Genomic DNA, 23396 nt, shown 5'->3' with positions numbered 1-23396 from the left:
ACAATTATGGATAGGATATATCTCAAAACAACTAATAGATAATAAAATAACAATAACGGAAACACCAGGATATATAGAAAGAACATTAATAGGAACTGTAAAATTATGGTTACAAAATTTATCAAGTGAAAGCTTAGACACATTAAGGAGTAATAAAAAACTTGACGGTACAACTACAACAACAGTTACAGATATATTAAATAAATATGAAATAGCAATAAGAAATGAATTTAGTAGTATGACAACAGAAGTAGAAGAACAAAATAAAGAAAAAATTACAAATAGAAATTTAATGACAAAATTAGCAATATGTAATATGTGTTATATAGATGAATATACTTGTGCATTTAGAGACTATTATTATAAAGGAACATATAGTCCAGATGAAAGTAAAGAGATAAGAAAATTATATTTTACAAAATTACCAGAACCCTTTAGCTCAAAAATAATAAAAAGTTGGAACGAAGCAGGACTAGCAGATACATTAGGAGTAAGGATAAAATTTCTACAAAACTGGTTTATAGAATTATGTGAAAAATATAAAGAAAACATGAAAATGGAAAAAATATTAGTAAAAAATTTGGCATGTTGCAAAAGTAGAATAGCACCCCAATTTGGCTGCACAGATAAATATTACAAAAAAGAAGGAAAGAAAAAGAAATTTAAATCAAAATATTCAAAGTATAAATATAGGAAACCAAGAAGAAGATATTATGTAAAAAATTATAAACATAAAAAACCATATAGGAAAAAGAAAAAACTAACAGAATGTACTTGCTATAATTGTGGAAAGCTAGGACACTTAGCCAAAGATTGTAAATTACCAAAAAACCCAAAGAAGAAACAAATTACCGAAATATTGATAGATAATGATAAATATACACAAGTAGAATATGTAGATTATGAATTAAGCAGTGAAGACAGCATATATGAGATATCAGAAAACGAGTTCTCTGAAAATGAAATAAACAAGGATATAGAAGAGTCAGATGAAGAAAATTATGACTGAAAAAGATATACAAATTATACAACAAGAAGAACACCAAGATGAACAATCTTCAGAACAAAAAATAATATTTGACGCTAATATATTTGAACAAGTAAAAGGAAAAGAATTGGATCTAAGTATAGACAAAATATTAGAAGTACCAACAATAAAGAATTGGTTTAAAAGACAAAAAGAAGAATACTATGTAGTAAGCCAAAGAGAACATATAATAGATTGTAAATACATCAAAGGTAAAGCACAAATACCAATTTTAAATAAAAGACTACTAAATAAAGAAATACAAGATATAAAAGCAAAAAATCCAATAAAATATGTACACTTAGGAGGAACGGAGATCCTAATAAAAGCATGTTTTAGGGAAGGAATAGATACCCCTATAGAAATATACTTGGCAGATGATAGGATTGTACAACCTATAGAAAAGAGTATAATAAGTGCTGTAAGAGGTAACTTAATATACCAAAAATTTAAATTTATAGTAAGTGCTAACTATTCAGTAGCAGTAGATGATAAAAATATAGATAAATCATTAGTATTATACTGGAAAATGTCTGGAATAGAATTAGCACCAGGAAGTAAAATATTCACAGCAAGATGTAAAAATCTATATGTCTTAACAACGAAACATAAGATAACAGCTAAAAATAAAATAAATAAAATAAAAATAGAAAATCCATTTGAAAGAATAGTATCAGTTATAGACAACAATGATTACAGTTATACAGAAATAGACATGGATGAAGATTTAGAAATAGTAAAAGAAAGATTAAGCACATCAAAACGAATAAATAATGAAATGCCAGAAACATCATCAAGAAGTACATCAAGAAGTACATCAAAAAGAATAAATTATACCACTCCACAAAAATTAATAGAACAAAAAATAGAAGAAATAAACCCACATCATTATTATATAACAGGAATAATGGACCAAAGAAAATATTTAATACTAATAAATACAGGGCAGGAAGAGAATTATGTTATAAGAGAACTAATACCAGAACAAGAGATAGTAACAATAGAACAACAAAATTCAGAACTACCAAAAGCGTTAAGAAAAAACGAAGAAACAACTGAAAAAGAATTAATTATTGGAGGAATACCAATATTAATAAATTTTAAAATATATCAAGGAGATAAAAATATTACACTAGGGATAAAATGGTTAGAAAAAGTCAAACCATATAAATTAGAAGATAGGCAATTAACAATAAGTTATGAAAATAAGAAAATAATAATAAAAAGAACTTTGATATAATGCCAAAGATATACATACTTTCCAAAATAATAGTAGAAGGATATTATAATAGATATTATACACCTATGGTGGATACAGGAGCAGAAGCTAATATGTGTAGACATAATTGTTTACCAGAAAGTAAATGGGAAAAGCTAAAAACTCCCATAGTAGTAACAGGATTTAATAATGAAGGAAGTATGATAACATATAAAGCAAGAAATATAAAAATACAAATATGGGATAAAATATTAACCATAGAAGAAATATATAGTTACGAATTCACAAATAAAGATATATTATTAGGAATGCCATTTTTAGATAAATTATACCCACATATTATAACAAAAACACATTGGTGGTTTACTACCCCGTGTAAACAAAAATTAGGAGCAAAAAGAGTAAATAATAAAGTAAGAAAAATAACACCCTGGATTAAAGGAAGTGAAAAGATTACCCAAAAATTAGAAAATGTAATACAAAGTAACCATAATATAGAGATAATCATTTTCTCAATAAATAAGATAAAACCACTACAAGATAAACTAGAATTACTATATAATGATAATCCACTCCAAGGATGGGAAAAACATCAAACAAAAATAAAGATTGAACTAATAGATGAAAATAGCATAATAACACAAAAACCTTTAAAATACAATTTTAATGATTTAACAGAATTTAAAATGCACATAAAAGAATTATTAGATAATAACTACATACAAGAAAGTAATAGTAAACATACTAGCCCAGCATTTATAGTAAATAAGCATAGTGAACAAAAAAGAGGAAAAAGTCGTATGGTTATAGATTATAGAAACTTAAATGCAAAAACAAAAACATATAATTATCCGATACCAAATAAAATACTGAAAATTAGACAAATACAAGGATATAACTATTTTAGTAAATTTGACTGTAAATCAGGATTTTACCATTTAAAACTAGAAGATGAATCTAAAAAGTTAACAGCATTCACAGTACCACAAGGATTTTACGAATGGAACGTATTACCTTTTGGATATAAAAATGCACCAGGTAGGTATCAACATTTTATGGATAATTACTTCAACCAATTAGAAAATTGTATAATATATATAGATGATATATTGCTATATTCTAGAACAGAGAACGAACATATAAAACTACTAGAAAAATTCATACACATTGTAGAAATATCAGGAATAAGTTTAAGTAAAAAGAAAGCAGAAGTAATGAAAAATCAAATAGAATTTTTAGGTATACAAATAGATAAAAACGGAATAAAAATGCAAACCCATGTAGTACAAAAAATAATTAACTTGAATGAAACACTTGATACAAAAAAGAAGTTACAATCATTTTTAGGATTGGTTAACCAAGTAAGAGAATATATTCCTAAATTAGCAGAAAACTTAAAACCATTACAGAAAAAATTAAAAAAGGACATAGAATATCATTTTGACGAAAAAGATAAAATACATATACAGAAGATAAAAAATATGTGTAAAAAATTACCAAAACTATATTTTCCAGATTAAAAGAAACAATTTACATATATTGTAGAAACTGATTCTAGTGATCACAGCTACGGAGGAGTTCTAAAATATAAATATGATAATGAAAAAATTGAACACCATTGTAGATATTATTTCGGATCATACACGGAACCACAATTAAAATGGGAAATAAATAGGAAAGAACTATTTGGATTATATAAATGTTTGTTAGCATTTGAGCCATATATTGTTTATAACAAATTTATAGTAAGAACAGATAATACACAAGTAAAATGGTGGATAACTCGGAAAGTACAGGATTCAGTAACTACAAAGGAAATAAGGAGACTTGTATTAAATATACAAAATTTTACATTTACAATTGAAGTAATACGAACTGACAAGAATGTTATTGCAGACTACCTATCAAGACAAAGGTACCCAAACAGATGAAAGCCAAGAATCAAAAGACATATTTACAATCCTTACTACTCTATCCTTACAGATGGAGAGTATGGGAAAAAGATTACAACAGCTAGAAAGTCAGCAGCATGACTATAAACATGCGGAGCTAAGTCAATCGGAAGACTCTAAACTTCCAGAGGTAGAAGGAGACGTTGGGAAACTCCAAAAAACCCATAACACAGTTGCTTTATATACAGCTGCAGGTACAAGCAAACAAGTTAGCAAAAAGCCACATATCAATGTAAACCTAAATACCGTATTTGATAAGCCATTTACATCAAAAAAGCCAAGAGAAGCAATAGTTATAGCCCCACAAACTTCAACCTATGCTAATAGCCTACACCACAACAAAAAGGTATATAACCATATTACTCAAACATATATTGAGAATATATATAAAATCCAGACATTTCTGAACCTAAACCCTAGATCAACAACTACTACAGATCCAACACAAGATTATGTAACCCAAAAACTACAGGGATATAATAGGCTTATAGCCCAGCCAAAAACAAAAGCAAACCTAGTAAAAACATGTTACAACTACGGACTACTCAGCACAGTATATACCCATGACGGAGAAGAAATAATTGGAATACCAGAGCTATACAAAGCATTTGTCACCTTCAAGAGAATTACAAAAGGCAACCTATTCTTCATCAAATTCTATACAGCACCAGCGGAAATACTATATGATGAAATAAAACCCATAATACAGGTGATAAAAATAGGACTAACACGAGATATGATAATACCGGAAGAGATAGAGAAACAACCGGAGATACAGAAAATGGAGATACCAAGTTTCTATGCTAATAAAAGAATAATTGGTATAGCAACTATTATTCAAGAACTAGCTAACAATTATCTACAAGGAAATGCTATCTGGAGCTACTATTCCAGAGACCAATTGATGATATATGCCAACTCGAAGGAACTATGACAAGGAGATATGGATGAAGTCCAGAAATGGATTTTATCATTATTAAAGCCAGAAATGCAACCAACTACCAGAGCATTGAAAAAAGAATTTATTTCAAACGAGTTATTAACAAGATACTGCAAACTAGTAGGACACAAATATCCAGACCACATATGTTCAAAGTGCAACGGAGATGATAACTATGTACCAGAAGTCCAACTAGAATGAAGGTATCAACAAGAAGACAAAAGAAGAAGACAGCTACTGGAAACATATAATGTAAAGTAAATAGTACTAGTCGCATTCATGAACAGTAAAGGTCGTTCATGAATAGTAAGAGTCATAAAGTAAATAGTATATGTCATAATCATGAACAGTAAAGGTCGTTCATGAATAGTAAGAGTCATAAAGTAAATAGTATATGTCATAATCATGAACAGTAAAGGTCGTTCATGAATAGTAGGAGTCATTTGTAAACAGTAAGAGTCGTTTTAATTTTCTTTATATAGAATGTAAATCCGAGGAAGGAGGACATCCTCAGACATCCTCACCCTTACCTTCTCTCTCTAATATTCTCTCTTATCTTCTCTCTTGTAAGAAATATCTGAGTTATTTACAAGTATCTAAAACAGCTATGGAGCATTCAAACGAGTTACAAAACCAGGTAAGTTTATTTATAATCATGTTTAACTAAACTCTTATATTCCTTATAATCTCTTAAATATCATAATTGTTTATCATGTTATAGTACTGTTATAAAGAACATCTTGAGAAAGTTTGCCTGTCTAATAATGCTGAGAGTAGTTAAGCCCAGACTATGCCATCCTAAAGTGGAAACCAGTAGGCAAGGAAGCCGTTTAGGGGAGTACACAGAGTTGAGGCGCTGTTAGGGTAAATGATTGAAGCATGAAAAACATGGTAGTGACCAGAAAAGATGTTCAGTATAACTTATTAAAATATGATAAACTCTATGATAAACAAAGAGGTTAGAGGGAATATGTTTAGTAAACACATGATAAGGATAAATAATAAATCTAAATGAACAACCACACGTATTTATTAGAAGAAAATATTGACTACAAAATACTTATGTTATATATCTTTAAGAGACTTAATAACGATGTTAAAAGAAAAATTTACGATATTTTAGTTACTTTTGAAATAATATATGTAATGGAACAAGCATTTACGGAACTAATTGTATCACATGAAATAGATATATTAGATCTACATGAACTAGATTTATATTCAGACTAATGATCACATATCAAGTTAATACTAGATTTATATTCAGACTAATGATCAAATATCAAGTTAATAAAATCTTTTTATAAATGAAACATAACACTTTTCATTATATAAGATTCTATAATACCCAGAAATGGAAACTTCTTAAAAACCTCAGTAACATAAATAGAAAAATAGATTGTGTTAAATACAATATTAAAACCTGCAAAGATATTATTAGATATAATAAATTACGTAATAAAGCTTTATTAACTATAGAAAATGAAATTGAATTTTATAAAGATAAACTTGAAAGTTATCAACACAGAAAAGAAATAACACTGAGAAATATAGAAACCATGGATATATGTATCAACAGGTATACATCTCAGTATTAATATGAACAAATCAAAAATTGATAGTTACAAATATTTTAAGTACTGGTTAGAAATTCTAAAACATATAAATATGTCAAAAATAATATTAGAAAAAAATATAGAAGAATATCAAAAAACTAAAGATAACAACAAGTTCAAGATCCACCACTACTTGAGGAGCCATGTGAAGATCAACCCGCTTTACCTGAACCCGCTGAAGAAGTGCATGAACCAGTGGGAGTAAGAAAATCCTCAAGAGTTCGAAAATCAACAATTTCTAGTGACTATATTGTGTATCTCCAAGAGTTTGATTATGATATTGGATTAACAGATGATCCATTCTATTTTCACAAGCCATGAGTGGAGAAAACTCCATACTTTGGTATGATGCCATGAAAGAAGAGTTAAAATCTATGGCTAAAAATAAAGTCTGAGATCTCGTCGAATTACCAAAGGGATCCTCTACCATAGGTTCCAAGTGGGTCTTTAAAACTAAAAGAGACTCATCTGGTAATATCGAACGATATAAAGCCAACTTGTAGCCAAAGGTTTTACTCAAAGGGAAGTCATTGATTAACATAAAACCTTCTCTCCAGTATCAAAGAAGGATTCATTGAGAATAATCATGGCATTAGTAACTCATTTTGATTTAGAGTTACATCAAATGGATGTGAAAACAACTTTCCTGAATGGAGATATTGAAGAGGAGGTATACATGTGTCAGCCTGAAGGATTTTGTGATAAGGACAAAAGTCACCTTGTTTGCAAGTTGAATAAATCCATTTATGGGCTAAAATAGGCTTCCCGCCAATGGTATATTAAATTTCATAATGTTGTTTCTTCATTTGGATTTACGAAGAACATCATTGATCTGTGTATATACCTTAAGATAAGTGGGAGCAAAAATATTTTTCTAGTCCTATATGTGGATGATATTTTCCTTGCAAGTAGTGACTTGGGATTGTTGCACGAGACTAAACAGTTCCCCATCTAGAATTTTGAGATGAAGGATATGGGTGAAGCCTCTTATGTCATTGACTGTCTCAAAAGATTCATGGAGACAGATCCCAAAGATTACTTGGACTGTCTCAAAAGGCCTACATTGAAAGAATTCTGGAAAGATTTGGGATGAAGAACTGTTCACCTATAGCAGCACCCATAATTAAAGGTGACAAATTCTCGTTGAATCAATGTCCACAAAATGCATTGGAAAAGGAGCAAATGAAAGACATTCCATATGCTTCGCTTGTTGGGAGCCTTATGTATGCACAAGTCTGTACTAGATCTGATATTGCTTTTGCAGTAGGAATGCTTAACAGATATCAAAGTAACCCTGGTCTTGACCATTGGAAAGCTGGTAAAAGGGTCTTGAGATATTTGCAAGAAACCAAAGATTTTAAGCTCACATACAAATACTCTGACTCATTGGAGGTGATTGGATATTCAGACTCTGATTTGGGTGGATGCAAAGACACTGGTAAATCCACTTCAGGATAAATTTTTCTTCTTGCTGGAGGTGTTGTGTCTTGGAAAAGTGTCAAGCAAACCATTGTTGCAACATCCACAATGGAAGCTGAATTTATAGCATGCTATGAAGCTACATCACAAGCATTATAGTTAAAAAACTTTATTTCCGGCCTTAGGGTTGTCGATTCCATTTCAAGGCCATTAAGAATCTTCTGTGACAATTTAGCTGCAGTATTCTTTTCTAAGAATAATAAAAGTGGCAGCCAGGGTATGACAAGAACTGGCAGGGTTTATACCCCAGAACACCTAGCCGAGTCCAGTAAGCAGGCCTCTGGATGACCAACCGTCACTGAAACTGGGTCTGATGATCTCTAGAGGAAGATACAAGCCAAAGAGTATTCGGTCATTGATTAGTTGAACAAAACGCCAGCCCATATCTCTATCTTGGCTCTGCTACAAAGCTCTGACGCATATAAGAATGCCTTATTGAAGGTGCTGAGTGAGGCATATGTACCCAGCAACATAACTGGAGGAGAAATGGCAAACATGGTGGGGCAAGTATTGGAGAGTCACAAAATCACTTTCCACAAAGATGAGCTGCCACCTGAGGGGCTAAGCCACAACAAGTCATTGCATATCACTGTGCAGTACGAAGATTATTTCTTCACCAGAGTCCTGATCGACAGAGGGTCCAGCCTCAATATTTGTCCATTGGTGACTCTTAGAACATTGGGAAAGAGCTTGAATGAGATCAAGAATGGAGCCATCAATGTCAAAGCTTTTGATGGATCCCAAAGGTCCACTATTGGGGAAATCAGTTTGTGTCTGAAAATGGGACCGACTTGGTTCGAAATTGATTTTCAAGTAATAGACGTCTCAGCATCTTAAAACTTGCTATTGGGACGGCCCTGGATCCATGCCGATGGGGCTGTAGCATCAATCCTACATCAAGTAGTGAATTTCGAGTGGAATAACCAAGAGGTAATTATTCACAGCGACGGTAACAATCCCATATGCAGTCGCCAGACCATCCCAGCAATCGAAGGAAGAAGGAAGATAGGCGGAGAAACCTACCATCACATTGAGCGAGTCAACGCCATGGACAAGGACAAATGGTGGGATAGCAAAATTGAAAGTATATTGAATTGGTGTGGATACTAACCTATCAAGGGACTCAGCAAGAATCTCTAAGGAATCGCTAAGCCTATCAAGTTGAAGAAACACGGTACCACTTTTGGTTTGGGATATGAATACACTTGGGAGGAATTCAACCATTGGTCGCCACCATGGCACAGTCCCTACTACCCACTGGAGCATCCAATACCTCGCTTGGAACAAACTTTCCAGGCTGCCAATGTCATATATGGGTCGGGAGAAGAGGAAGCACTGGCGGCGATGATGAATTTGTTTTTGGAAGATGATAATATGGACTGTTGTGTCATTTTCGAGGAGGAGGGGGAGGAAAGACCTTCTATACAAGCTATTAGCCGAAGAGCACACCTCAACAATTGGTCTATCAGAACCACCAGGGCCCGAAAAGTTTTGGGGTAGCAGGGCTGAACAAAACACCATGCATTATCTTTATTTTTTGCTAATTGACTTTCTTTCTGCATTTTTAATATTGAAATAAGAGCTCCAATGTTCAAAAAAATTATGAAATTTACCAAAGCATTTCAGTTTCTTATAAATCTTGCTCTTATTACTTTTTATCATTTACTTAATTTACACATCATTACTATTACTTATCTTGATGAACCGACGATTGTAACGTGCGACGAGGCAAAAAACAAACGGATATGGACTCAGAAGAAGATGATATACCAAAAGAGGTTGTTAAATAGGTTGAGGATTTTGAGAACAAACCTAAGTCTAACCTGGATGAAACTAAGATTGTCAACCTGGGAGATGCAGAAAATGTCAAAGAAACATGAATCAGCATTCATCTATCATCATCAGAAAAGAAAGAGTACACGGAGTTTCTAAGGGAATATGAGGACATATTCGCCTAGTCTTATGATGACATGACTGGTCTCAGTACATCTATTGTAGCTTACAAACTGCCAACCGATCCGACATGTCCACCAGTAAAACAGAAGCTCAGGAAGTTCAAACCTGATATGAGTTTGAAAATAAAGTAAGAAGTCACCAGACAAGTCAAAGCTAAGGTTCTCAGGGTAGTAGAGTATCCAACATGGTTAGCCATAGAGTCTGTGTCGACTATCGGAATTTCAACCAGGCCAGTCTGAAAGACGACTTTCCCTTGCCGAACATACACATTCTAATTGACAATTACGCCAACAATAAACTGCAGTCATTCATTGATTGTTTTGCTGGATATCATCAGATATGGATGTATGAGGAAGACACGGAGAAAACGACTTTCAGGGGGATGTATTGTTACAAGATAATGCCCTTCGGGTTAAAGAATGTTGGGGCCACCTACATGAGGGCCATGACTACTATTTTCCATGACATGATACACAAAGAGATTGAGGTATATATAGACGATGTCATCGTCAAATCCAAGAGAGCACTGACCACATCGAAGATCTGAGGAAGTTCTTCAACAGACTAAGGAGGTACAACTTGAAGCTGAATCCCGACAAGTGTGCATTTGGGGTTCCTGCCGGAAAACTACTTGGGTTCATTGTGAGTCGTCGAGGAATAGACCTGGATCCGTCAAACATCAAAGCTATACAAGAATTGCCACCACCGAAGAATAAGAAAGAAGTTATGAGTTTCATGGGAAGACTTAACTACATCAGCCGGTTCATAGCGCAATCCACTGTCATTTGTGAGCCAATCTTTAAGATGTTAAAGAAGGACGCCACTACCGAATGGACTAATGATTGTCAGAAAACCTTCGACAGAATCAAGGAATACCTGGAAACGGCACCAGTCTTAGGTCTGCCTGAGCCGGGTAGACCTCTACTACTATACCATGCAGTATTGGATGGAGCGTTCGGATGTGTTCTGGGGTAACATGATAAAACAGGGAGTAAGGAGCAGGCATTCTATTACCTTAGTAAGAAGTTCACCCTGTACGAGGCTCGATATTCTCTGTTAGAGCGCACATGTTGTGCTTTGACTTGGGTAGATCAGAAGTTGAGGCACTACTTTTGTGCCTATACTACATATCTAATATCAAGAATGGATCCCTTGAAGTACATCTTTCAGAAGCCCATGCCCACTAGCAAGGTGGCCAAGTGGCAAATCCTGTTGAGTGAATTTGACATTATCTACGTGACTTAGAAAGTAATCAAAGGACAGGCACTAGCAGATCACCTTGCTGAAAATCCCATGGATGGAGAATACGAACCCCTGAATACATATTTTCCTAAAGAAGAGATATCATTCATAGGAGAAGACATTGCAGAATCCTATGACGGTTGGAGAATGTTTTTCGATGGAGCAGCAAATTTCAAAGGAATTGGCATAAGAGCAATCCTAGTATCAGAAATCGGTCAACATTATCCGGTATCTGCCAAGCTCAGGTTCCCGTGCACCAACAACATGGCCGAGTACGAAGCCTACATCTTAAGGCTCAAGATGGCCATTGACATGAACATCCAAGAGTTGCTAGTAATTGGGGATTCAGACTTGCTTATACATATGGTTCGAGAAGAATGGGTGACCAAGAACTCGAAGATACTCCCTTATCTACATCATGTGCAGGAGTTGAGAAAGAGATTCACAAAGACAGAATTTCAGCATGTTCCCAGGGTCCAAAATGGATTTGTCGATGCATTGGCTACCCTATCTTCCATGATACAGCATCCAGATAAGAAGTTTATTGATCCCATTCCGGTAAAGATCCATGATCAGCCAGCTTACTGTGCTCATGTCGAAGAAGAAGTAGATGGAAGCCTTGGTTTCATGATATCAAGGAATACTTGGAAAAAGGGGAATACCCAGAGCTCGCAAACACTATTCAGAAGCGCACGCTTCGGAGGTTATCTAACAACTTCTTTCATAGCGGAGGAACCCTGTATAGGAGGACTCCTGATTTGGGATTACTAAGGTGTGTCGACGCAAAGGAAGCATCCAGATCATTGGAGGAAATTCATGCAGGGACCTGCGATCTGTATATGAACGACTTTGTCTTAGCCAAGAAAATACTCCGAGCTGGTTATTTTTGGATGACTATGGAAACAGACTACATCCAGTATGTCCGAAAATGCCATCGATGTTAGATACATGCAGACATGATAAAGGTGCCTCTAAATGAGCTTACGGAAACAAGCTCGCCATGGTCGTTCGCCGCTTGGGGAATGGATATTATTAGACCTATCGAGCCTACAGTATCAAAGGGGCACAGGTTCATTCTAGTGGAAATTGATTATTTCACCAAATGGGTTGAAGCAGCATCGTACATAGTAGTGACTAAGAAAGTGGTAGCAGATTTTGTCCGCGACCGCATTGTTTGTCGGTTCAGAATTCTGGCGTCAATCATCACTAATAATGGTTCAAATCTCAACAGCGACCTGATGAAAGCCATGTGTGAAACCTTCATGATCAAACACAAGAATTCTACAGCTTACATACCTCAGATGAACAGAGTTGTAGAAGCCGCCAATAAGAATGTCAAGAAGATAGTTAGGAAGATGATACAAAAGTATAAGAAGTGTCATAAGAAGTTATCATTTCCTTGTTGGGATACCGCACCACAGTCTGCATATAAACAGGGGCAACTCCCTATATGTTGTTTTATGGCACAGAAGCAGTCATTCCCACCGAGGTAGAAATTCCATCCTTAATAATCATACAGGAAGCTGAACTTGATGATGCAGAATGGGTAGAGAGTCACTACGAGTAGCTAGCTCTTATAGATGGAAAGAGAATGAATGCAGTTTGCCACGGTCAGCTCTATCAGAACAGAATGTCCAAAGCCTTCAACAAAAGATTCGAGCCGAGACAGTTTACACCGGGGCAGCTGGTGTTAAAGAAGATTTTCCCCCATCAAGAGGAAGCCAAAGCCGATCAATTCAGATGCAGTGAAGCGATACTATGTGTGACTTTTATGCTTTCCTCATATGATGTAATTTGAACTACGCCTGACTTGATTCTCGTTTAAGAGGGGATACATAGGCAGCCCTATGGGTTCGGTCAAAATTCAATAAAATTTTAATTTGCCCCCGCTATTGGAAACTGGGGAAGAATTTTGAGGAGGACCCTCAAAATTCCGAACTGATTTCAGCCATTGGACGCAAGCAGCCGTCGGAAGCAGCATCCCGGTAAACTGAGGCAGAATTTTGAGGAGGATCCTCAAAACTCCGGAGCGAGAGAAGTTGCAGTATCTTGGACCACGTCGCAATCGTTAGTTCATCTAAAAAAACTATTCTTAATTATGTATTTATTATCACATTTCTTTACTAAATCATGCATGTCTGTTATCAAAGTTTCTTCATTTAGCAACGCTACCCCAATGACATGCCCAATATCATTGGAGCCGAGCAGGTCAAGTAGAGCCAGCGGGAATACGAACTAACCTACCCTCTTTACAAAACTCACGATTTTTCTTTTAATGCAGGCACTTGAGTTGCAAAATCATCAAATATACTATACACTCACGAGACTCACATTGCTCAAGAATATAACTCTCAGAAGCGTTGCACTTACTCACAGCTACTATCCGCACACAGTGCTCCCAGCAGACACAATATCCCCAACAGTCGCAATATCCCGATCCGCTATCAGCTAAGAAAATTCTATTATCATTTTGCTCTTTTACTCCTTGCATAAGGCTACTTTTCTTCCTTCCGAGGTCAAGCTCTACCTCCATCTGCATTTCCTGCATTGCATAAGGCTACCTTTCTGCCTTCCGAGACTAAGCATTGTCTCCATCTGCATTTCCTGCATTACATAAGCCTACGTTTATGCCTTCCAAGGTTAAGCTCTACCTCCATCTGCATTTCCTTGCATTGCATAAGGCTACCTTTCTGCCTTTCGAGACTAAGTATTGTCTCCATCTGCATTTCTCTGCATTGCATAAGACTACATTTCTGTCTTACGAGACTACGCTCTGTCTCTATCTGCATTCCTGCATTGCATAAGGCTACCTTTCTGCCTTCCGAGACTAAGCGTTGTCTCCATCTGCATTTCCTGCATTGCATAAGGCTACCTTTCTGCCTTCCGAGACTAAGCATTGTCTCCATTTGAATTTCTCTGCATTTCAAAAGGCTGCCTTTCTGCCTTCCGAGACTAAGCTCTGTTCCCATCCTGCATCGGCTGAAATATCGCCACCTTTTATTTACGTCTTGCATCGGCTGAAATATCGCCACCTTCTGCATTTCATGGGCTGAAAGATTATCAAATTTTCCAATGGCGTCATTCTTCGGAGGCACCATTTGCATAGCCCGAGAATGCCATGCCATGGCCTGAGGACCCCATTTTATCTCTTGCATATCATTATTCAAAGGCATCATAGTTCGGAGGCATCATTCTCATAGCCCGAGAACATTATTTCATAGTCTGCAAATCCTTTATCATACGCTTCATGGCCCAGGACGTCATAGTCCGAGGACGTCATCCTAACCGTCCGCAGATAGTATTCATGGTCCAATGAGAACTTGCATCACGTTTAAAAATATGCACAATATATGCTCATTTGCAGGTAAACCGGCTAGCAACGTCCTTCTCAGCAGGGGCGATCTCTCTCCAGTTTCCGCAGCTTACTAGACTCCGACCATCCTTCTCAACCCAAACATCGTGTTCGCTTTGCAAAATCTCCATCTGTATATTCCGCCAGTGGATCCAAAACTACATATGGCTTGATTCCTGTAAGACCAGGGATATTAATGTAGCTTAGGAACCAGAACTCGGTCAATATTCTTCAAATCGTTTCATTCGAGCAAAATTGGCCATCATATTTTTACCTGGCAACTCTTTCATCCTTCCCGGGTAAAGAGGGCAGTTGTTGATATCCAATTTTTCCCTATGTATTCTTATATACAAAATACTTTCAAAATAGCATATATATGGATAAATAAGCATACCCAAGTGTTTTAGTATTTTTCCAATCTTTTGAAGAGTTTAAAATCAATTTACAATACATTTTAGCAGTACAAAATCCATAATTATTCCCAAAATCATCAATTTTGGTGAATAATTTATTTTATTCCCATATTTATACCAAAATATAGTTAAGATAATTTTTGTACATTTTTACAAATTTATTTGGTATTTAAAAGACTAAACTGTATATAATTACAATTATAGCATATTTTAAGATTAATAGTATTTCTATAATTGTAAAATTGGCTTCAATATTTTTAAATCAATATTTATGCATTGTTAGTTAGGTCAGTACTTTTAATTTGTATTTAAAGTCTTTTTCCCTAATTTTATAAAATAAAAGAGGAAAATTGGCTATTTAACATTTAGCATATTTTCTATTTCAATTACAACCTCATTTCCTTTCAATTTTATTCTCAATTTGACCCCAATTCTGCCCATATTAAAACCAACCCAGTTTCAATTTGGATCCAATCCACGACCCAACGTTCCCCACCTACCACTTAAATCTGGACCGTTGATCACTCAAGATCAACGGCCAAGACTCCCCCTTCCATAATTAAACCTAAAAGACTACCCTAATCTCCATCATTCTCACCTCCTGCCGCGTTGAAATCCTTCATCTCTCAAAACACTCTCAAGCTCCCTGAAACCCGAGCCATCTCCCACTTTATTCTACCATGTTTCCACCGGAGTTTGTGGCTTCTCAGGCATTGGATGGTTGGTACTCACCACCCTCCACCATCAAACCATGGTTGTTCGAAGCTTTGAGCCCTGACCTCGATTGTTCTCCTTCAGATCCTCTTAGATCTACAGTTCTATCGCCTCTCCATCCATGCTCCGGCCTATTCAAGCTAGAAACCTTTTCTAACTCAGCCGACTCCAGATCGGATTTTCTTCCAAGACTTTCTCATTTCTAGGGTTTCTTCGAAATCCTGAGTTATTCGAGGTTTTTTCTCTGTTTGTTCTCTTAGATTTATGATATATTTGTGTTATGCTGGATGTTTAAAGTATTTTCCCCAATCTTTCTTTCAAAAATTGCTTCTCTTCGATTTAGGGTTTCTAAAAGGTTTTCAAAACATCTTTTTGATTCATCCTTTTCTTTTCTTTATGTGTATTATGTCCGTATGTTTTCTTTTCTACCACGCATGTGTTGTTCTTCTGTTTTCTTTCTACTATACATGACTCTTCTGTACCTTTGTACTCTACTGTGCCTCTAGATTAGGCTCGCATGTTAATATTTTTTATGATTTCCTACATGTTCTTTGCTAAACTTTCCAATATTCTTCTACTGTATGTGTTTCTTGTTGAGTTCATTAACTTTGCTTGTTTTACTGGGCTCTTGTTGGAGATCTAAGGATTTCTCACTACTATTTCTTAAGCTTATATCACCCTTTTTTTGCTTCTGAACCTGCTCAAGTTCCAACTTTTCTTGAACATGTTCTTTATGCTCCTCAAATCAACTTTTTACTTTGTTGCTTCAAACCTGCTATCATGTATGTTGGTTTCTCATGAGTCTCTGAAAGAAACCTCTGAGCCTATTATCTGTCTTCTCGTATCTGCTTCTGATTAAAGTTGAAAAACCTAGGCTTTGTGTTTTGGCAAGTTTTATTTTGGACTATGGCTGCTTTGAAAGCCTGGACTCTCAGACTCATTATGAGTCTACAAACTGAACTTGTACCCCTTTTTGACTCTGAACTCTTTCTATGATAGTCTTTCCTAATCAACATGACAATTCCTTTCTGCTTGATATTTGTGTGCTTTATATATGAGAAATTCTTCTTTCAAAAAGGGTTTTGCCAATTTGTGATTGATTCAGAATTCCTTTTAATAAGGTTCGATTGATTGTTACTGATTTTCTTTAATTAAACCTTTCTTCACCTTTTCTGGTTGGATTCATTTATACCAAAACTCAATTTTTGATTTTTACTGGTAGATGATTGATTACCTTTCCTTATTTCCACAAACCGTGTTGCTATCAAACTCTTTCCTTAAATAGTTTCTATGTATTTTCCCTTCTTGTACTGCTTTGGAAAAGATTTTAATCCAATTCTTTCCTTAATTGTCCTCTACCCATTTGAAATCAGAATCCCTTAACTGAAGGGAGATTATGTGTGATTGATTGCAATTTATTCCCTTACCTTTTCTTACTTGTTTTCTGCACTATAAAAGGGGCACGATCCTTTTGCACTTAGACACCTTGAACCTTCAGTTCAACACTTCTAATTCAATACTTAACACACACACCTCTCAATTACGATACTCTTTCAATACTCTACTCTCTTCCGAGATCTTTTGTACTATTTTCTTGCAATTTGGTTTACAAGACATCAACTTTCACTTATTTATTTCCCTGAAGCTGGTATGCCTTAATTTCGATTTCAGCACCATCCCAATGTGTTTATTTTACAGTTGCTACACTCCTGTCTACTTTGCTATTCATGTTTTGTATTGAATATGCTACTCTCTCTTTGCATCTGATGTTTGTTATGAACTCCCTATACCCCAACTCCCTTCTATGTGTTTGAGTTAAGGTTCATGGCCTGACAGCATCCAAATTGCTGCTTAGGTCTGAACCTGATCCTCAATGGATCCCAACTCTCAAAATATGGCTAATAGGCTAGTCAGGGGTGTGCCAGCACTCTTGATTGCTGGGCATGACCACCAGCATGCCATGGCTCTCCCTAATTCCTCCTTGTGCACTAACACTTACTCTTAGATTCTAAGTTATGCCCCCCCCCCTCTTATGAGCCTTGCTTTGGGACCTTGAGTTCCCTCTGAGCTTGGATATCTAAGGGCTGGCATTTCCACACTACACTATGCTCTTAATCATGCAATGTGTTTGGGCTGTAAGCATTGCCCGGAGCCCTTTGAGACTCTTGGGAACTGTGATACATCCCAAATATGAGAAAGGCTTTGGAACCTGATCCTGGAATTTGGTTCACCTCATATTGTTAGACCTTGAGTCTTAATTAGGCTCCTTGGTTGTAGCTTAATTTCTGATGTAATTTTACTTTTCTTAATTCATTCTGGTCTGTAATATGTTATAATAACTTATGGGGTTGCCGTGAAAAGGGGAGGGTCACTTATGTATGCAAAGGGTTGACAACATGCTCATAGGCGTTACTATTTACAAGCTCTACACTTACATATATCATGTAGAAATCCTGCCTATATGTTTTCCGCACTCATGCACGCCATATAGAAATCCTGCCCATAGTTTTTGCACTTTCGCATATCATATAGAAATCTTGCCCATAAGTTTCTACACCTCTGCATATTATATAGAAATCCTATCCGTAAGTTTTTCTGCACCTCTGCATATAGAAATCTTGACTATAGGCCTTCGGCACTTCTGCATTTTACATATATCACTAGGCAAACAGTTATTGGTTAAGTAATAATAAGTTTCATTTTAGATACCATGTCTATAAGACTCCTGCACTTTTAGAATTGTCTTAAAATCAACAACGCCTAGAAATCATGCCTATAGGAGTAACCAATTGAATCTGATTCTTTTATTTCATCTACAAGTCTAAAATCAGTAGTAATGTCTTTTAACATCTGCAGAATTATATGTTTTCTACAATCAGTAAGCCTTCTTTAAAATGGGAGTAAGCATTGTTAGATATCATGCCTATACGTCTCACTTAGGCAAACCATTAGGTAATTAATTAACTGCATCAGTCTTTGATAAACTACAACCAGGGAAGGCTAATTCGGACTCCTCATCTGATTAATATGTGATGAATCAGCCTATCCTACGCTTTAATTTAATTCAGACCATAACCAGTACATGCAAGTCATGCTCAACAATTTGTTTCTTTAAATAGGGAGGCCTGTTTGAGCCTTTAAATGTTATGTGTTTTCCCATATCTTCTCTATGTTTTGTTTGTCGCCCTAGATTTTGTCCTTTAAACCATAAAAGCCAAATCTCCATTCCCTTTAGGACTAGTAGTCTCAATGCCTCCAAGGCTGATAGGATGGGGGCAGGTACTAGCATGCAATAAGTAACGACACCATTCTACGCCTTAATACCTTAACGATGTGGGAATGGTAGATATGGATATGATGACCGGTGAGCTAATACTACGTGTAACCCCTCTTTTGAGGAATGATTACTGGGTATTGCATTGACGTGATCCATATTAATCATAAACCTAGGACCCCCTTCCCTTTACCTGTCCTTATCTGCTTTCTTTAGAATTGCTTAAATCTTTCATAAATTTCTGCCCTCTTTTAAGGGCTCGTATTACCATCACTAGAGATCGTGTAAGGGCTCGAAATTACCTTGAGGGGAAGGTGTTAGGCATCCCTCGAGGTTTACAATGGTGGGTCACGGCCGAACTTAACTCAAGAATTAGTCTAATAAAAAAAGTGAGAGGAATATTTGATAGGGATGAGGGGTCCAGAATTTTTTAGCCTAAAGGATTACCTCGTGCAACATAAATAATACCTCGTAACTCCCTCGAGTCGGGGTGTTACTTATATTATTTAGCGGGCACAGCGTACACTACTCGTCCATTACCTATGGCCCTAGAGGTATTTAGGACCTCTATTTGGGATAGTTCTAGACTAAGCCTAGGTTGCTCAAAATGTAAAAGACTAAGAGACAAACAAAACATGTTAGGACTCGTAAACAAAAAGCAAATATGGGCTTATGTTAACCTCCGCACATAAATAACAAATGCACGCAATTAATTTACAATATTCATCGATCTTAAAATCCTATAGGCAAGATATCTATACGAGAAGACGGATGTACAAAAACAATTTTATTAAGGCGAGTGTTAGGACTTACTGTTTGCCTACTGGTTTTAATGAATATCATCTAGGCACTTCAAACCGTAATGAATCATAGTTATAGATCCAGAATTGTTACTAAGTCCTATAGGCATACTGTTTAAGTAATGACATCGACAATTATATTCAGAACCAATTAATAGAATCCTATATGCATGATTTCTAATGTCGAATTGATTTAAACCCTATAGGTATGATCTCTATGTTTGAAACTGATTTTAATTTTTAGTCCTACATGTATGATATTCATTGAACAATAACACGAGCAGAGTTGTGCATATTACCAAAAAACCAATTAAATCAAACATTGAGGTCCTGTAGGCATGATTGCTAACACATATTTATTGGAAAAATTAATGCAACCTATAGGCAGGATTTCTAATATGCAAATATAATCCTATAGGCAGGCTTTCTAATATACAAATATAGAACTCATAATCAACATCACCAATGAAAGTCCTATAGGAAGGATTTCTAAAACACATTGAAAAACTTAGCAATTTTGACGAATGAGCAGAAATAATAACATAGATAAATCCCTATAGGCAGGATTTCTACTCAGTTTAACAGAAGGAAATAAGAAGAATCTATTTATTAAAGAGTTGTTACAAACCAGAATAGCAAATGAATTACATAATACTAATAAGATTCACTACAGGGAGCCTTCATTAGGCCCAAATAAACCTGCGAACCAGGCCTTAAAACCAATCAACTTCGAGGCTCAATTCATAGGTACATCATAGCCCAAATACGAATGTCTCACATGTAACACATGTAGAACCTGGTTTCCAATGTGTCAAAGTTCCCAAGGGCCTCAGGAACCCAGGGCAATGCTTACACCAGAACCACACACTTAGAAATGTTGTAAAAGAGATTAGGAACCCGTTCCATGTGTGTTAGAGTTCATATGAGTCTCACATCGACCCTGAGCAGTGGTCACACTGGGGTGGTTGAGGATAGAACCTAAGGGACTAAGAGTGGAAGTTTTAAAAGAGCAACAACATATAAAGAGAGACAGATTTAAACAGTTTTGATTTCAGAAGAAAACAAAGTTAAGACATGTAACTTGTAGACAGAATTGCACCCAGAAAACAAGCAAGGTTCATGCTCAAACGCAGTTCAAATGAGTTGAAGTCTCATTAACAGTCTATTTAAGCTAGGTATTCAATGCTAGCATTTAGGACAACCAAACAATCAGAACACTAACATTTATTTCAGACATGTTAGAAAGCATATAAACGACAGAACAAAATCCTAATAACAATACAAGTTCAAAGCCTTAAAACTGATTGACTACTTAACCTTTTAATATTGTCTTAAAGGTACTCAAATTCAGAACAGGTTCAGAACACACAGGAGGTAGATTGAGCATATTGTCTTAAGAGGATTCATATTATTTAAAACAATTAATATAAATTAATAGTGTTGACCATAGGATTAAAAGAAAAGCATGTAGACAAGCAGAATCATGCTTAGAGAGGGATTTTGGAAATGCTGGATTATAAACACAGATCAAGAACACATAAAAATTGGTATGACAAAGGATAGTCACTCACCAGTTAAGCGAGAAAAACCAGAATAATACCAAGAAATTGAAAGTCCAGAATGTTTTGCCTTGGCTTTCTGCCGGCCAAGACCAGTTGTAAACGAGAGAACAGAGAGAGTATATAACCAGAAACATTAAAATTTAGTAAGAGTCTATAGAGTTCAAGTCTCTCTAAAGGGGAAAGGGAGAAGGGTTTAAATAGTATTCAATTAGGCGAACAAATAGGGAAAGAAATCAAACACACATAAGTAAAGAATCAAATTAATCATATAATCAATTGAAGTCTAGTTTTAGGACAAATAAAACGGAGTTTAGTAAATTATCAGGGAATAATGGCGTGTAATTAGGCGAGTAACACTTAGAATAAGGAAAATATCATATGGAATCAATTAACAGCCAGTTTCAAGGAAAAATAAGGTAAAGGAATAAAGGAAACATTGTAAATTGAACAGAAAAAAGGAAAATATTAGTCTAATATGAGAAAGTAAAGAGTATCGAAAAGTCCGTAAAAGTTTCAAACCCTAGTTTTAGGTAAACCTTCAAAAAATCAACAGAAAAATAAGGCAATGAATCACATAATGCAGACAATGAATGTAGACAGAAGATTATTCAAAAAGAAAACTAGAATCGAACCATATTTGGTTCAATCAAAGATATGAAACCCTTATTTTAGGTAAACCACAAAATTGATTAAAAAAAAGAGAGGCAAAGAATCATATATTTTAATAGAATGAACATAGACAGGAGGATATTCATAAGAAATATAAAATTGAACCAGATTTGGTTCAATAAAGAAGATCTAAAACCATAACCTTAGGGTTAAGTCAAATCAGTGAGAGATACGAAAAGATTCATACTTTCAAGGATCAAAAGTGATGAACACAGACAGAATAAACAACAGGTTAAAGATTTGAACCAGCTTTGGTTCGATTTTTTCCAGATTTGCTTGCCATTCCAGGTAAGCCATTATATAATACCAAACACGGGTAGCAAGTAGGGAGGTGGGACTAACATTGCAAGGGAATCATAGATTGATTCCATTTTTGGAGTTGGAATCGGAGAGATTTGAGTGATGGTGCTAGGGTTTTGAGAGGTGAGAGACGAGAGTGTTCTAGGATGGCGGGGGTGTAAAGTCATTAGGGTTTTGGCGGATGGGAATAATTAAAAAGGGGTGAGGTGATTTGAGTCGTTGATCTTCACAGATCAACGACTGTGATTTTAAAAATAGAGTTAGGTCGGGGTTTTAAACGGGTATGGGTCTGGGTATTGGGTATTTAATGTGAGATGGTGTATATGGCCAGGGTAATTGGGTAGTGTAGGTAATTGTTCTAGGTCTAAAATTGGGGTTTTAGGGGGCCAAACTGTTTACCGTGAAAATGGTAATAACAATTAAATTTGTTGATAGGACTCTAAACATACGTGATCTATTTTTATACTAGTTGTTAAAGAAGTTGATGCTAGATATATGAAGATAAAAGGTGAAATGCAAGCTAAAATAGTATTATGATCGAACCGAGGAGTTAGTTGTCCGGGCCTCGGGCTAACCGATGAGGGACCTCGAGGTCGATGCCTGGGCTCGGGCTTGAGCTATCATGGTTAACCAGCAAGGGACTAACAGTCATATTATAATTAAAGTAGGCTCTTTATGGCAAATAACAAGCAAAAATGAATAACAAGTATGAAAATAACAAGCAATAACAATAGTTTCGAGAGAATATGTTAGAGGGAAAAGAAAGAGTTCTTGTATATTTCGTGTAGAATAGTTGGAGCAACAGCAGCCTTTTACAAAGTGATGAGGATCCCCTTTATATAGGAGGGTAAATCGAACATAATACAAAATGCATTAATTGT

At 35.5% G+C, this 23396-nt stretch overlaps 1 protein-coding gene across 1 annotated transcript; it reads left to right on the top strand.

The window, feature by feature from the left end:
- Positions 1-7340: 7340 nt before the first annotated feature.
- On the top strand, positions 7341-8212 carry LOC142165928 (secreted RxLR effector protein 161-like). Its single transcript, XM_075224318.1, has 2 exons — positions 7341-7424; positions 7766-8212. Exons 1-2 carry the CDS (start codon positions 7341-7343, stop codon positions 8210-8212), a joined length of 531 nt encoding a protein of 176 aa, XP_075080419.1.
- The last annotated feature ends 15184 nt before the right edge of the window (positions 8213-23396 follow it).

Source organism: Nicotiana tabacum, chromosome 11 (assembly GCF_000715075.1).
Source record: "Nicotiana tabacum cultivar K326 chromosome 11, ASM71507v2, whole genome shotgun sequence".
NCBI lineage: Eukaryota > Viridiplantae > Streptophyta > Magnoliopsida > Solanales > Solanaceae > Nicotiana > Nicotiana tabacum.
Note: the sequence above shows the minus strand (reverse complement) of the source record. Positions and strands in the feature narration are given on the sequence as shown.

What these genes read in the sequence shown, in the direction of transcription:
- LOC142165928 (XM_075224318.1), top strand. Translation starts at nt 7,341, where the DNA reads ATGGCATTAGTAACTCATTTTGATTTAGAGTTACATCAAATGGATGTG. An exon ending in ATGGAGATATTGAAGAGGAG is followed by an intron (nt 7,425 to 7,765) that starts GTATACATGTGT and finishes CTGTCTCAAAAG; the next exon opens with ATTCATGGAGACAGATCCCA.